The sequence below is a fragment of the Fukomys damarensis genome, unplaced genomic scaffold (assembly GCF_012274545.1).
Source record: "Fukomys damarensis isolate Sample0158 unplaced genomic scaffold, DMR_v1.0_HiC HiC_scaffold_7, whole genome shotgun sequence".
Taxonomy (NCBI): Eukaryota; Metazoa; Chordata; class Mammalia; order Rodentia; family Bathyergidae; genus Fukomys; species Fukomys damarensis.
Window position 1 is genome coordinate 13,893,189 of NW_022900919.1, and position 15,114 is coordinate 13,908,302.

General features: G+C 40.2%; 1 protein-coding gene across 4 annotated transcripts in view; it reads right to left on the reverse strand.

The window, feature by feature from the left end:
* Chd2 (chromodomain helicase DNA binding protein 2) overlaps positions 1–15,114 on the reverse strand; it is a 129,404-nt gene that overhangs the window by 91,627 nt on the left and 22,663 nt on the right. For 3 of the 4 annotated variants that reach the window (XM_010621005.3, XM_010621003.3, XM_010621004.3), the window contains 5 exons: positions 13,855–13,916; positions 7,271–7,378; positions 2,996–3,136; positions 1,610–1,743; positions 300–525 (listed from right to left, as the gene is read on the reverse strand). In XM_010621005.3, the coding sequence (XP_010619307.1) occupies positions 300–525; positions 1,610–1,743; positions 2,996–3,136; positions 7,271–7,378; positions 13,855–13,916 (671 nt within the window). The remainder of the gene's footprint in view (positions 1–299; positions 526–1,609; positions 1,744–2,995; positions 3,137–7,270; positions 7,379–13,854; positions 13,917–15,114) is intronic. The other variant, XM_010621006.3, reaches the window with a different exon arrangement.

A 15,114-nucleotide genomic window follows, 5' to 3' on the forward strand; every position in this document is an offset into this window, starting at 1 on the left:
TGTGCCTCACTCTTTCCATCTACAAAACAGGGTAAGAACACTACAGCTCTTACACCCCTGTTGTAAGGACTGAATAGTACTCACTGAGCTAGACAGTAGTTCTAAAAACTTAGTAGCATTACAAAAATATATAGTGTCTTCAGACCATAATTTTACAAACAAAACTGTACATAGGCCATGCCCAGATGATCAAGGAAAAATATCTAAGACCTTAAGTAGCTGTATTCTCCATGCATTATTTTAGAACCTTCCCCTCCCTAAGCTAGAAAGATCTCTGGAACTCATGATGGAAGATGTACCATTGTTTGATTTCATCCTCTTTCTTTTTGAAGTTCTCTAGCTTTTTGAGGCCCTTCACTTTCTGTTGCTGTAAGGATTCTTCACTCTCCCATGTGCTGTGGATGTAAGACCACCCCTTCCACTTGATGAGGTATTGGATTTCACCTTCATCCTTCCCAGGGTCAAAGTCACCGCTCGGGTCTCCATTAGCTTCAACAGCATAAACTGTAGTAGAGGCTCCAGTGGCTGCAGAAGAATTCAGTACTCTTTAAAAGCAGCTATGAAACCACACAATGAAACGCTTCCCAAGGAAGCAATTGTGTAGTCTTCCTGGATGAACCACTGAACACTGTGACTTGACATAAACACAAATTCACAACAGAGCATGAACTCAATCAATAATCTCGTGCGTTTTCAAACTACCAACCCAATTTAACATACTGCAAAACCTGCAGAAGAAATCCTGTCAAAACATAATGAAAATAGAGCACCAGCAACCTACTTTTTGGTCCCTAATTATTCAGCAAGGAAATCCCTCTTTCCCAGTATTTCTAGAAAACAGATCATCAAAGTCCCTCCGCGCTTGCCAGACGTGGCAGCTCATACCTATGAACCCGGTACTGTACCTGGCCAAGGGAGGAAGGTGAGTTCTAGGTTAGAATAAAATTTTATCTAACAGAAAAAAGAAAAGCCTGCTCACTCACCCACCTTCCCAAAGTTTTGTTAACTTTTACCTCAAATGAAGCCAGAAAAAGTGGCCAAAAACGAAGGTATTGAGTATTATTGATTTCTTTATGAAAAGGTTACTTTAAAGCAACTAAGTTATTAGATATCTCAAACACATATTTCTTTTTCCTTTTTCTTTTCCTTTGAGGCAGGGTCTCACTCTGCAGTCCAGACTGTGCTCAAACTCATGGCATTCTCCTGCCTCCTGAGTCCTAGAATTATAGGTGTGCCCCACTTTGGCATCAAACACACCCCTAAAAACTATTACCCAAGTATGTATTTAACCAGTCCAATATTTTTACAAGGACATTCAGTAAGACCTAACTAGACCTAGGTTTGCTCACTAAGCAAATATCTAATCAGCAAGTATCTCTACTCTATCACTTCTTTATAAACATTAACACTATACTAGTTCCACTTAAAATCTCAAAAAGTTAGATGCATGTCTTTGTCCTTGGCTCTTGAAACATGACAATTAGGTCTAAGTTCCCACTTTTCACAAAAAATTAAATGTTGACTAACATTCATCACCTTTTTAAAATGCATAAAATCTGAGCCTTACTGAGCAGATATAAAAAGTATTTTGCTCCCCAAAGACACGTACCTCCTTTCTTTCCCAGTCTGGAGTCTAAGACCTTTTCAATAGTTTCACTATTATCCTGCTGCTCATCTATTCCTTCTCCAGTCATCTCAATGAGATCATCTGAGTCAGTTTCAAAGTCATCGTCTTCTTTATAACTGCACGAAAAGTAATGCTGAATCAATGAGAAACTACGCTTCCACAGTCAAACACCTCCACACACGACATCACTAGAGTAAGGAGCAATACTGCTGGTTCCCACATACTGTTGTGCAGACTTGCCATGCAGTGGACTCAGAGCTGTCTTTTTACCTAAGTACTGATCCAAGAAGGCCAACTTATATTTCAAACCAAAAACAATGTTTTACACGAATTTGTGTAAGCAAGATACAGAAAATTCAGACACCCATACTCTCCTTTGCATTTTTTAGTTATCAGCTCATTACTAAATAAACAAAGAAACTCCTCCAAAGAAGAAAAGAAATAATGAAAGGAAAAACGGTTGCTCTTTCAAACAAAAGGAAGAGTAAATGTTTCAACTTGATTTTGTCTCCCAATATCAAGAGGATGAAATCTAAGTACTACCAAACTATGGGAGATTTTGATAAATGTTACTTACTAGTAATAAAACATAAACGATAACCTTTCATAATATATTAACAACAAAAGTTTGGGAGTCTAACAAAGAAAAACTTAATTTGGGATATATAGAGTTAATAAGAAAATGTGCTAAGATACCAGCATAGTTAAAGCCTAGTCCTAGTTTGTACTTATTAACAGACTGTAATGGACAAGTAATAAGTATATCTAGAATTCAGTTTCACCATTTCCAAGTAGATCAAGACAATGTGCATATGCTACATTAGAAAATTAAATGTTTTAATTTCAATCAGGAAAAATGTTAATTTTTTTAATATATCTATTTTACTGTTAATAGTTTTTTACTCCATAGTCTATTACTGTTTCATAAAATAATTATAACCAAATATCAATATATGAACTGGACCTCAGAAACATCTGCATGATTCAGAATAACTCAAAACTGAGACTATAATGCCAACATTTTCCCTGAAAGAATTATAGAATTAGAGGGGCCAGGGATTTAGCTCAGTAGTTTCACTGCCTGACTTGCAAGTGCAACATCCTGAGTTCGATCCCTGGTACCACCAAAAAATCAGAACAAGAATTATAGAATTAGAATAACACCACCAAGAAAGGACATGAACCTGAAGCAGTCTGAAATGAGCTGCTCTACGACTAACTGCTACTAGCAGCCTACTGCACTGGCTCAAAACACTTGAGGACGTACGGAGGCTGTTATTTTAACCTAGCAAATGCATAACCTTCACCCTCTCAGAACTAAGCTGTGACTCCCCAACAATGAATGCAGAGCTCCGGGACACAAATCACCTGACATTTTTAGCTGCCCTCCGACGAGTCTGCCTCTTGGGAGCTTCATCATCTTCATCGTCATCATCAGAAGAATCTTGCTTTTTTCTTTTTCCACGCTGGATTTTAGGCTGCTTTTTAACACGAGGTTTGGGCACTGTTCTAAAATAAGAGAAAATATGGCAAAGATTTTATCATCTGGTATCTACTTCAAATCTATGTAATAGTAATACATAAATAGGATCCATCTGAGTAATATTAAAAATGCTATTCCTGCTTCCCTTTACCAGACACCTGCATTTCCAACACCAAGGTTGTTCTATGCCCATATACTTCCATCGGTTATGGGAGAAGAGACAGTAAGTGGCTTTCAATCAGGACCACCCCACTTGCAAAAGCACATGCAGTTATCTTGCTCAGAGTATATAGCTCTTTGAGGGGCAACTGATAACACCCATCAAACTTAAATACAAAAACTTTACTTTTAGGAATTAATCTCACGGATACTACATCTAGACGGGCATAATACGGTATTCACTGTAGTTAGAAACTCTCACTATTCATCAGCTGATAACTAAAGATATTACTATGTGGTCACAAAAAAACAAAAATGAAATTTCTGGGCAATGGTAAGATTTCCAAGATGAAAAAGAAACACGCAGAGACTGCTAGCATCTGTTGGTATTTGGTGGATATTTTTTGCTTTGGTTTTTCGGAAACAAGGTTTTCATATGTCGTTCAGCTGGCCTCACACTCACTATGTAGCGCAGGCTGTCCTGCATTAACGGCGATCCTCATGCCTCAGCCTCCCAAGTGCAGGGATTACAGGCATGCACCACCATGCCCAGTTGGCATCTGTTCTAAATGAAACAAAGCAAAGGACTACATTTTTCTTGATGTGCACAAAATGTACCTGGAAGGTCACCTAAGAGGCTGTGGTTGCCAAAAGTCTACTGGTCCCTATCATGATTCCCATGCACAGCCAGGATTAAAAGCCAGAGTCCAGGAGTTCACATAAGGAAATCATCAAATACTACTAACAAAAAGGTAAATGAGGTAAGGAGACAGAAATAGCCCAATCACAAAGTTTACTGATTCTCCCTTCTCCCGCACCATAATCAATACTCCAGGGAGATAAATCTTCCTGAGGCCTGACACATCCATACCTTAGATAACCATCCATCTGATCAAAAATTACCAAAATCTGCTGCCATCTCAGCCTACCTCCTTCTCTACACAATCAGATGCTCTACTTAAAATTACACAGATTATTTGAACAAGGTAATAAAATTAAATATACTTTTAAATCAGCCAGCATTTTTTTGTTTTAACTTTCATTAGGGTATATTTGCAGTACCAGTGTTCGGGGTTTTGGTATTGTTTTAGCTTTTAGTTTTCTGAGACAGGGTTTTCCTATGTGGTTCAGGGTGGCCTCGAACTCAACTATGTATCCCAGACTGGGCTTGACCCTGGGGAAATCCTTCCTGCCCCAGTTTCCTAAGGGCTGGATTACAGGCATGTACTACCACACTCAACTCAAACTCCATTTTAAACTTTAAGAATTGAATCTCCAAAAACAGCGTGGTAAAAACACAAAAGAAAACATGTGGATTAGTGGTACAGAGCAGAGGATTCAGAAACAATACCAGGTACAGTCAGCCATCTCATCACTGACAAAAAAGCCAAGAACAGCATGTTGGCCCATGCCTATAATCCCAGCACTCGGGAGGCTAAGGCAGGAGGATCGCTGTGAGCTCAAGACCAGCCTGGGCTACATAGGGAGTTCCAGGTCAGTCTCAACTACATAGTGAGACCCTGTCTCAAAAAAAAAAAGCCAAAAACATACACTGGAGGAAAGACAGCCTCTTTAATAAATGTGCTGAGGAAACTTCAGTCTGCACAAGATTGAAGATATATCCATATAACTCACCATGTACTAAACTAAAATAAAAGTAGATTGAAGATCTAGATGTTAAGATCTAAAACAGCCAGATACCGTGGTGCATGCTTGTAATCGCACCACTTGGGAGGCTGAGACAAAAGGATTACCACAAGTACGAGGTCAGCCTAGGCTACACAGTGAGTTCAAGACCAGCCTACACTACATAGTGAGACCCTGTCTCAAATCTCCCCAAAACAATGTTAAAGCAGAAACAATCTCCTGGAAGACAAAACAGTTAAAAAGCCTATGACACAGGCATAGGTGAGGATGTTCTGAACAGAACCCTAGTAACACAGGAATGACACCAAGAATAAACAAGTGGGATCATGTCAATTCAAAAGCTTCTGCACAGTAAAGGAACCACCAAGGGAAAAGAGACAAAACAAAGAACTGGAAATAATTTTTCCAGCTCTTCCTCAGACAAAGGACTCATACCTAGAAAATGAAGAATTCAAAAAAAATTTAAACCCTCAAAAAAATAAAAAAGACACAATCAAAAACTGGGAAACTTGGGGCCGGGGATTATCTCAGTGGTTCCGCTGCCTGCTTCACAAGCACAAGGTCCTGAGTTTAATCCTCAGTATCAAAAAAAAAAAAAAAATGAAAAAAGAAAAAACCCCAACTCTTCTCAGAATTTGTTTAAATGGCCAATAAATATGTGACAAAATGTTCAATGTCACTGGCCACTACAGAAGTACTGAGTTTCCACCTTACTCCAGAAAGAACAGCTATCATCGGATGCGAGGGCGATCTGGCTATGACAGGTCACCCACTGATCACCAGGGTCCAGCTGATCTGGCTGGGTGTTCCTTCCTCCCTCACTGCTCCATGTGTGTCTCCCCCAAGCTCTGTGCTTGATCCAAGGACGTAACACCCACCAAAAGAGAAGGACCCTTTCCTCAGACAAGGGCAAATAGCTGCACTCCCCCTGCTAGAACCTCCAAACAAGCCCTGAAGAACGGATTCCAGCACTCAGCAGGCTCATGTGGGTAGGAGGACTGCTGCAAGCCTGGACTACATAGCCGGCTTAGAAATCAAGAAGATGGGAGAAGGGATGGGAGGGGAGAGGCAAAGTAAACCAAAATAACAAAAGGTGCAGAAGCCTGGGGTGGCCCTTTTGCATTGTTGGTGGAAATATAAATTAATGCAACACTATGGAAATCAGTATGCAGATTCCTCAAAAAACTAAAAGTAGGAATTCAATTTGACCCACATATTCCTCTTCTAGGTATCTTGCATAGGAGTTAAAAAATATACCACAGTGATACATGCATGCTCATGTTATACCAGCACAATTCATAATAGCTAAATCTTAGAAGCAACCTCTACGTTCACCAACAGATTAGATGATAAAGAAAATATAGCATTTGTACACAACAGAGTACTACTCTGTGATAAAGAAGGGTAAATCTGAGTCATTTCTAGGAAAATGAATGCACGTTGAGACTATAATGTAAGTGAAATAAATCACACCCACAAGCTTAAATATCACATGGTTTCTCTTACATGGGAAATCCAAAATATAAATAAAAAGCAAATAAAAGATAGATTCAAAAAAAAAGACAGATCACAGAAAATAGGGAGATGGATCTTTCTCAAATAAGAGGGGGACCAAGAGATGGAGGGAAGGGAAGAGAATTTTTAAAAAGTATTAAAATCGGTTCTCAGCCTTTTGGCTGATATCAAGTGTAAAAAAAAAAAAAAAACTAAAACGTGTTATGTACACAAACCAACTATTATGTACGACAAACATGCTAGTAAAAAAAGAAAATTTAAAAAAATTAAAATGAAAGAGTCTATGTAAAAAAAAAAACCAAAAAAAACAAGGAATCAGGTTTCCTAACTGGGCATGGTGGTGCACACCTGTAATGCAACACTGCAAGGCTGAAGCAGGAGGATCGCAACTTAAAGCCCAGCCCAGCCCAGGCAACTAACTCTTTGATTTAGTGAGAACCCTGTCTTAAAATTAAAAGATTCAAAAGGGCTAGAGACAGAGCTCAGGGTGAGTGCTCTACATTCAGTCCCCAGCACCACCAAAAACAAAACAATCAATCTCCCAAAAAAGAATGCATACCCTGGCCAAACACACAGGGAGAATACTTAAATCATAAGACATGCTTCCACACAACGCTCCTGTAACCGGACCGCTCTGACGGCACAGACATTTAGATCTGCTGTGACAGCCACCTCTACGTGAAGGAACACCCACAGGGATCAGTCAGGGCCAGCACAGGCTGGCTCCATGCGAGCAGGGGACCCGACCCAGAATCACAACTTGTCTACCACGGCACCCGCCCCACCCTGACGTCACCCTGCCCAGCTCAGCCATCAGGACTCTGAAGCAAACAGTGCACCTTTTGGGCACGGGTCTTCTGGCTTTCACTTTTTTTTGCTCGGGATCGCTCTCCGCACTGGTGCCTTGTTCCTGTTCGTCTTCTGATGGCTCCCGTTTCCATTTTTCTCTGCAATCAAAATCAAAAACAAAATAACTTTTTTCTAAAAGAATTCTTCAAGCTAAGCCGTCTGACAAAATAAACTGCAATCTGTTCATCTGAAATGCACAGCATGCCAAAGAGATTTACTTTAGCTCCTTTCAAAATCTAGTGGAATTTCATAGTATCTATTCCTATTTTATCTCTGGTAACAAAGTACATAAAAAAGGAAACTATGGATGTATTTTTCAAACCATTTTTTCTAGGGGGAAAATGCTGTTAAGTTTCTCAAATTCCTTTTTGATTTACTACTATATCATGAACAAGATCGAAGCTATAATACATACCAACCAGTGGTCCCCAAATTTTAGCATGAATCAGAACTACCTGAAGGATTCTTAAAAAAGATTTCTGGGCCCCAGTCGTAGTGTTTCAGATTAAGGAGATCTCAGGTGAGGCCTAAAACTTTGAATTTTAACAAACCTACACATGATGTTAATAGTTATAAACTGATTAAGAACCATTATATTAAATATTTTAAGGCTTTAGAATATATTTAAAGAAATATACTTGGGAGGCTGAGGCAGGAAGACTGCCATTGGGTTCAAGGCCAGCATGGGCTACATAGTGAGTTCAAGGTCCATCTGAACTATGTAATAAGACCCTGTCTCAAAAAGAAATAAACTTGGGCCGGGGATTTAGCTCAACGGTTCGGTGGCCTGCCTTGCAAGCGCAAGGACCTGAGTTCAATCCCCGGTACCAAAAATAAATAAATAAATAAATAATAAAATAAAATAGAAATAGTCCTGAAATTATTTTTGAATTACAAACTGACCACTAAATAGTATGTTCAGGTAATGGTTCAGATTTGAGTAATTACTACATGTGTGTTTTTTTCACTCCTTGAGATCTTAGACATCTTGAAAAACCCACAACCTACAGATGTCCTCATAAAGACCAAACAAGGTATCTCAGGGATACCTAGTTCATTTCTCAATTGTAGGGAGGTAAGGAAAGGAATATTTACTATCTACTAAATACCGAGAAAAAACTGGCAGGCAATGCCTGCAATTTCTCTGTAAACAAAACAATTAGCACTGTGCCTCTGGTCCCTTTACAGGAAATAAGGTGTGTTACAGAACTGCAAAGTCAAATCAATATTCTTCACAGCAGAACAGGTCAAAATAACAGTGAAAACTTGCTCCAAGAAGGGGCTGACTACACATTCCTGAGACTTTTCCTAAAAGCTGCATGAAGTACCCTTTCTATATTTGAACTGGAATAGGACTGGTACTTTTATTAGGTATTCACATTCATTTCTCTAGTGGTAGACAACTTCTTGCATGCCGTATCTATTTTGTTCACCTCTGTACCAGAGCTTAGCAGGAAATGCTCCTGTTAAGACAGACATTAACTAAGGAATGAGTCATATCAGTCTCAGTCAGACAAGCAGGGCACATTTGGATGAAGACTCCAAAGGCAGTAGAACCTACTATCAGTTAATATCCATCACTCTCCTTAAAACAAAGACCTTGTCTCCAACCATGCTGGGTACCTGTCTTATTCTGCTTCCCTAGAGCCCAATAAAATAAATGTCTGCTAAAGAATCCAAGTTATAGAAGGTGATCGGCAGGATGGAAGATGTTCCCACAACTATGAGACTGGTATCTGGGTCTACATTCTTCACTGGACCAAGTTTCCCCTCAGATGGAGCTTTGTATCATGCTAGATAGAAGAGATTCACAGGAAAGAGGCTTGAAAGAATAGGAACAATTAAGACTTTAAAAAGAGCACAGATCAGGTGATTAAGATCCACAGTTGAGCTCTAGTTCTAATTTACATATCTCCTTCCAGGAAGTGAGAATCTAAACCAGAACCACCAACAGGTCCACCTCTCCAATTACAAGAGATTAAAATGGGGGCAAACACTGAAGAAGATGTGTGTTGAGCTAGAGCTCTCCGCTCAAATTTCTAACTTACAGGGCCAGGGATTTAGCTCAGTGGTAATTAACACGGGCCTCGCAAGCCCAAGTTCCCACGTTCAATCCTCAGAAACAAACAAACAAACAAAAAATCAAATTTCTAACTTAGAGACAACTAGAGGGACTTAAATTCTCCCAATATAAGAATGGGGGGGGACAAATCTTGGCAAATCAACTGGTCTTAAACTCTCCTTCCAGAATGAAACTAAAGGCCAGCCAGAGTAAACTGTGCACCCTGTAACAAACCTCCAGCTGGCCAATCCCAGGAGCACGGGGACAACTGAGGTAGAAAAGGCCTGAATGCATGCTGTTTATGTTTGAAACTAGCTGCTGCATTAGTTTACATTTTAATTTCCATGAACAAGAAAAGAAGAATCAGCAGCATTAAATCACCCTGTAGAAAGGGTAAGGTAAAAAGATTATCATTATGAGATTACTTCCTGACCCTACAGATGCACAAGGCTCTCCAACCTGTCTAATTTCCTACAAAACTCCAAGGGTTAGAAGATCCTCACCACTCCAACTAAGCCATGGTCTATAATTCTGACTGCAAAGAGGAGTCTAAGTTGGGCACGGTGGCACCCACCTGTATTACCAGCCAGGAGGATCCATACAAATTTGAAGCCATCATGGGCTACACAGTGCGTTCAAGACGAGCCTGAACTACATGGTGAGAACCTGTCTCAAGTGAGCTGGGGGTTTAGCTCAGTGCTTCTGCCACCTGACTCGTAGGCACAAGGTCCGAAGTTCAATCCCTGGTACCAAAACAGCAATGACAACAACAAAATCCAAAGAGGAGGCTAAGACAGATGGTCGTAAATAAACACTGTTTTCCTATACCAAAAGAAACCTAAATTTTATACCCATTTTTAAGAGGAAATCAATGGAATTTTTTCCTAAATTTTCAGAATTGAGGAGAAAAATACCAAGATTTAGCCAGTGAGGCTCTAAGGCCACATAAAAAAGAAAGGAGTCTAATGCAAGGTAACTGGATCTAGTAAATTCTGGGGTTAAAGATGGCTGGCAGAACACAAGTTTTGAGAGGGGCAAATTGAATTTAAGCAACTGCAGAGCAGGTAATGAGCATGGGCCACTTTCAAGTACAATGAGCCTGAACTTTGGTCCAGAGGTACAAAGGCTCACTGTTAAGTAAGGGTGGTTGGCTGCTTGGTTTTTGCTTATACTAAGGATTGAACTCTAGACCTTGCACTTACAAGAAAGGTGGCGGCTACCACTGAGCTGAATCCTGGCCCCTAAAGGCTCACTGTTAAATGTCGCTAAGAGACTCCCTTTCTCCTCACTTTAGAAGGCAATCAGGAAAGGGGGAAAGAGCTGCTTGAACTTGCTCGACTCTCAGCAGATCTCCACAAGCGAGAGCACCTGTCATCAATGACTCCACTCTGAGACTCACAGGACTCTCTTCCACTGTGTCACAGGTTTGTGACAGATTCCCAATTCAAAACACTGGAAAGGAATAAGAAACTACAATCCCGCAGAAAAACCTGGCGTTATTAGGATAAAAATATTTAACATTATTGTTGGGAGATCTGTTTTGGAACCCTTACAGTGTCTCTTAGCACTACCAGGACCGTAAGTCTGCAGAAAGCCCGTCAGACAATGCCCCAATTTAGATGATATTAAGAGATGTTGCATGAAAAAAATCATTCAATACTTACAACACCATGAGTGAGTTTTAAATAAAATTCAGAGTTTTGTTCATCTGTGTGACTTAAAGTCAGGGGTTAAAATCTTAAATACCTACTGGAGCTAGGCAAGGACCCAAGGACTGCCAAAAGGGAGAAGAGAACCCATGGCCATGGAGATTACATGGACAAGCACTGACAGACTTTCTCACAAAAACACAGAAATATTATGTACTATAAAAGTGCTGTGTAACTTCTTTCAAGTTTAATGATATTAATATACCGTATGACTCTAGAAAGTCAGTTTCATTATAATTCCCTAAAGAACATAATGCCTTTTAAAACTACATTCTTCAACAACAGGAATGTCACAAAGCAAATAAAGGCTATGAAAGTTTTCCAGATACCTGAAGTGTATTGTGGTGCACACCCATAATCCCAATGCTCTGGGGGCTGAAGCAGGAGGATTCCAAGTTCAAAACTAGCCTAGGCAACTCAGAGACTTAGTAAAACCCTGTCTCAAAATAAAATACAAAGGAGCAGGGAGGTAGCTCTATGGGAAGGCCCCAGTGCCTCAGGGAAATAACGAAGGAAAGGAGGGATATAAGGAAGAAGGGATGAAGGGAGGGAGGGAAGAAAATTAAGTGCAGCATCCAACCCTAGACTGACTCCTGCACTGGTGGTAGTAACATGGGTCAACTGACAAAACCGGAATATGAATTAAACAAAAATACTTCAACGATGTTGAAATTAACCTTATTCTTAGAAATATATACCTTATGGGCCAAGAATTTAGCTCAGTGGTGCCACCATCTGCCTCACAAGCGCAAGGTCCAGAGTTTGATCCCCGGTGCCCCCCCCAAAAAAAAAAACCCAAGAAAGCAAAGAAATATACAACTTTTATAGGAATTAAAAAGGAACTTTAGTCTCAAATGGTTCAAATATGTGTGTTTATGTGGAAAGAGAGAGGGAATGGAGGGTCTACAATGATACAGCAAATGAGAAATAATTTTTTTTGGTACTGGCGATCAAATTCAGGTCTTTGCACTTAAGAGGAAGGCGCCAGAACCCCTGAGCTAAATCCCAGCCCTGGGAAAAATATTTTTAAAAATAAAGCAAATGAGACAAAAAAAGGTAATCACTGTTAAGTATAAAAACAGCATGCAAGGCTTTCTTTGTACTAAAGTTTTATTCCTGCAGCTTTTCAAGTTAGAAATTAATTTTTTTAAATCAGTTTTTAGCTGGAGCATACAGCAGACCTGGCTGAGTCACCAGCACCACCACACCCAGAAAAGCAACAACAAAAACACATGCAGAATGCTGCCTGCCTCTCAAGCACAAGGACCCAAGTTCAGTCCCCAGTACCAAAAAAAAAAAAAAAAAAGGTTAATTATCAAATCCAAAAAACACATGCAAAGTTAAAAAAAAAATTAGTTCCCTTCTAAAAATTCCTTTAAGCAATCTAAGAATCCAAATCTTCAAGGTTTCAGAAAAGCCCTTTCTCATACTGATGCACGAAAACGTCCATTCCTTGGAATGAGTCTCTCAGTTCTTAAGGTCACACACCCAGACAGGAAGGACACGGAGAAACAGCTGTTTAGTTTGAGCACCAGGGCCCTGGCTAAGACTCAAGTGCTCTCTTCTTGCTGTTTGGTCACCGTGGACATTTCACAAAGGTCCCCTAAAGGCCAACAGACAGTGGAAGCAGAGTATCCAACCTGATCATGGGACTGAGGCAGAATGAAAGCTTTCTAAGACGCCAAGAGGTCCAGCTCTGCTGACAGTTACCATTTCTCCAACTCTATGTAAACATTTAAAACACAAACGGAAACCAGAGGTACCAAAGCAGAATATTAAATACTTGACTTTTCTGCAAATTTCTTTAATAGTCTACATTTCATGTCACAAAATCTCAGCAGAGTTTCTAATAACTGGGTAGGCAGACTTAGTATTACTGTATTTTGTAGATAAGGAAATGGGCTTTTAAAACTCAAATTACCCGCCTTAGAAATTTTAGACCAGAGTCTATGTAACGGAAGCTTTTCATCTTCTCAAAGATAACTGTTTAACATGAGATTCCCTGAACTAGCATGCAAAGTTTTGAGTATCTAAATTTTTCTGAGAATCTATCAAATTCCTATAGTACCAGGGATTCCACCTTCTCCAAAAAAAGACATAAAAAAAAATTTTTTCAAAACAAATTTTTTTCACCATGTATATTATGATCTAATTTCATATTAGGACCAGGAATTAATTTTCTGGCTTATGAACTACAGTATTAACATGTGGAAACAACAATAAGCAATTTCTTATTTTATTTATCTTTTTGAGACAGGGTCTCACTGTAATTCAGGCTGGGCTTGAACTCACTTTGTACTCCAGGTTGGCTTCAAACTCACAGCAATCCTCCTGCCTCAGCCTCTCAAGTGCAGGGATTAGAGGTGTGAGCCACCACAGCCCACAATATGTAATTTATACCAAAACAGCTGCTCAGCCAATATAACTTGGTCATGGCAACACAAAAAACCAATGAATATGAAAACTGGAAAATTTAAATTTGTTCCTTATTTAACTATGATGCCAAATTTATGTATATTTGATATTTATTCACATTTTAAGAAAAAACCATCTATACTAATATGAGAAACGGAGGAGGAAGCTGGAGACCAGCCAGCATGTGGGGCCCTCTGTGGTTAGACAGGGAACCTGGCTCAGGATGCTGCTGCGGCAGCAGGCAGGACACGGTCACCCGAGCTCGTGGCAGACAGAAGCCATTTCGGGGATGTGGTGCAGACAGATGAAAACCATCAAGGCTGGCCCCAAAATGCGAGCACATTCAAAGCACTACCAGATTCCGTAATTTCCCCCAGGAAAGACTTACTGTTTTTTCAGCTGCCTCTGGCCTCTTCGTTTTGGGCTCCCACTCTCAGACCCGCTACTGGCCTTCAGTGTGTGAGGGGAGAAACGGTTACAGACTTTAATTCACAGTTCTTTGGGACAGCGCCATCTCCTGGTTAACAATCTATTCAATACAGCAACACTCAGTGTGAGATTCCAGACAGAAAGGAACGGAGCACCTGCTCAGGGGAGGTCACTCTTCTCTTGCTTTGAAAGTCAGTGTCTCTCAGGCTGGGTATGCAGGATAGTGGGAGGTCACTTGCCCAGCATGAACAAGGCCCTGCGTTCAACCCCCAGTAAGGAAAAAAAAAAGCCCAAAAAGTTGATGTCTGTCTTTCATCTCTGAGTTAACTCTAAAGCCAGGAAGTATTAATTTCAGTTCAACTTCCAGAATAGCAACATCCAATAAAACTTCCTACAGTGACAAACATGCTCTGTATCTGCGATGTTGGATACAGAAGCTGCCAGCCACATATGAGCAGTGAGTACTGAACACTTTCAACGCAGCTAATGTGAATGAGGAAGGGAACTTTTTTTTTTTTTGGTACCAGTAATCAAACTCGGGGCCTCACGCTTGCCAGGAAGGTGCTGTGCCACTCGCTGAGCTACATTACTGGCCTGGAACTGTAATTTTACTTCATTTTAGTTCATGTCAACTTTAAAAGCTACCCGTGACTGCTAGTGACCTCGCTGCACACTGCACATACGGAGTACCAAATGAAACATTACACTTAGCAGTGTGCCTGCCACACAGGCCCGACTGCTCCTGACAGTTGTCACAGAGCAACCTCAACCATAATCCAAAAGTGCTCTGCTAGCAACACCAGGCCAAGTTTGGTTGTGAAACTTTGAACCGCTTTTTCCCCAAAATTAAGCAAAATGGCCAACTACTATTACTGTTAGTCTCATGCCCTACTACAAAAGTAGGAATATTTAATAAGGAGGGAAAGATTTATACAACTACGTAATTGGCTATAGCCAGCCCCGTTCAGTATGGTGAGACACTACTGAACAGGAAAGCAAAGGCACTCGACATCAAACGGTCATTCAACATCAAACGCCACACACATGATGTGTTTGCTAAGGTGAATTCCATTTTTAAAGCCGATTTATTAAAAACCCACACACAAAAAATAAACAAAAAAACAAACAAACTCTTGGGCCGGGGATTTAGCTCAGTGGTTCTGCTGCCTGCCTCACAAGCACAAGGACCCAAGTTCGATCCCCGATACCAAAAAAAAAA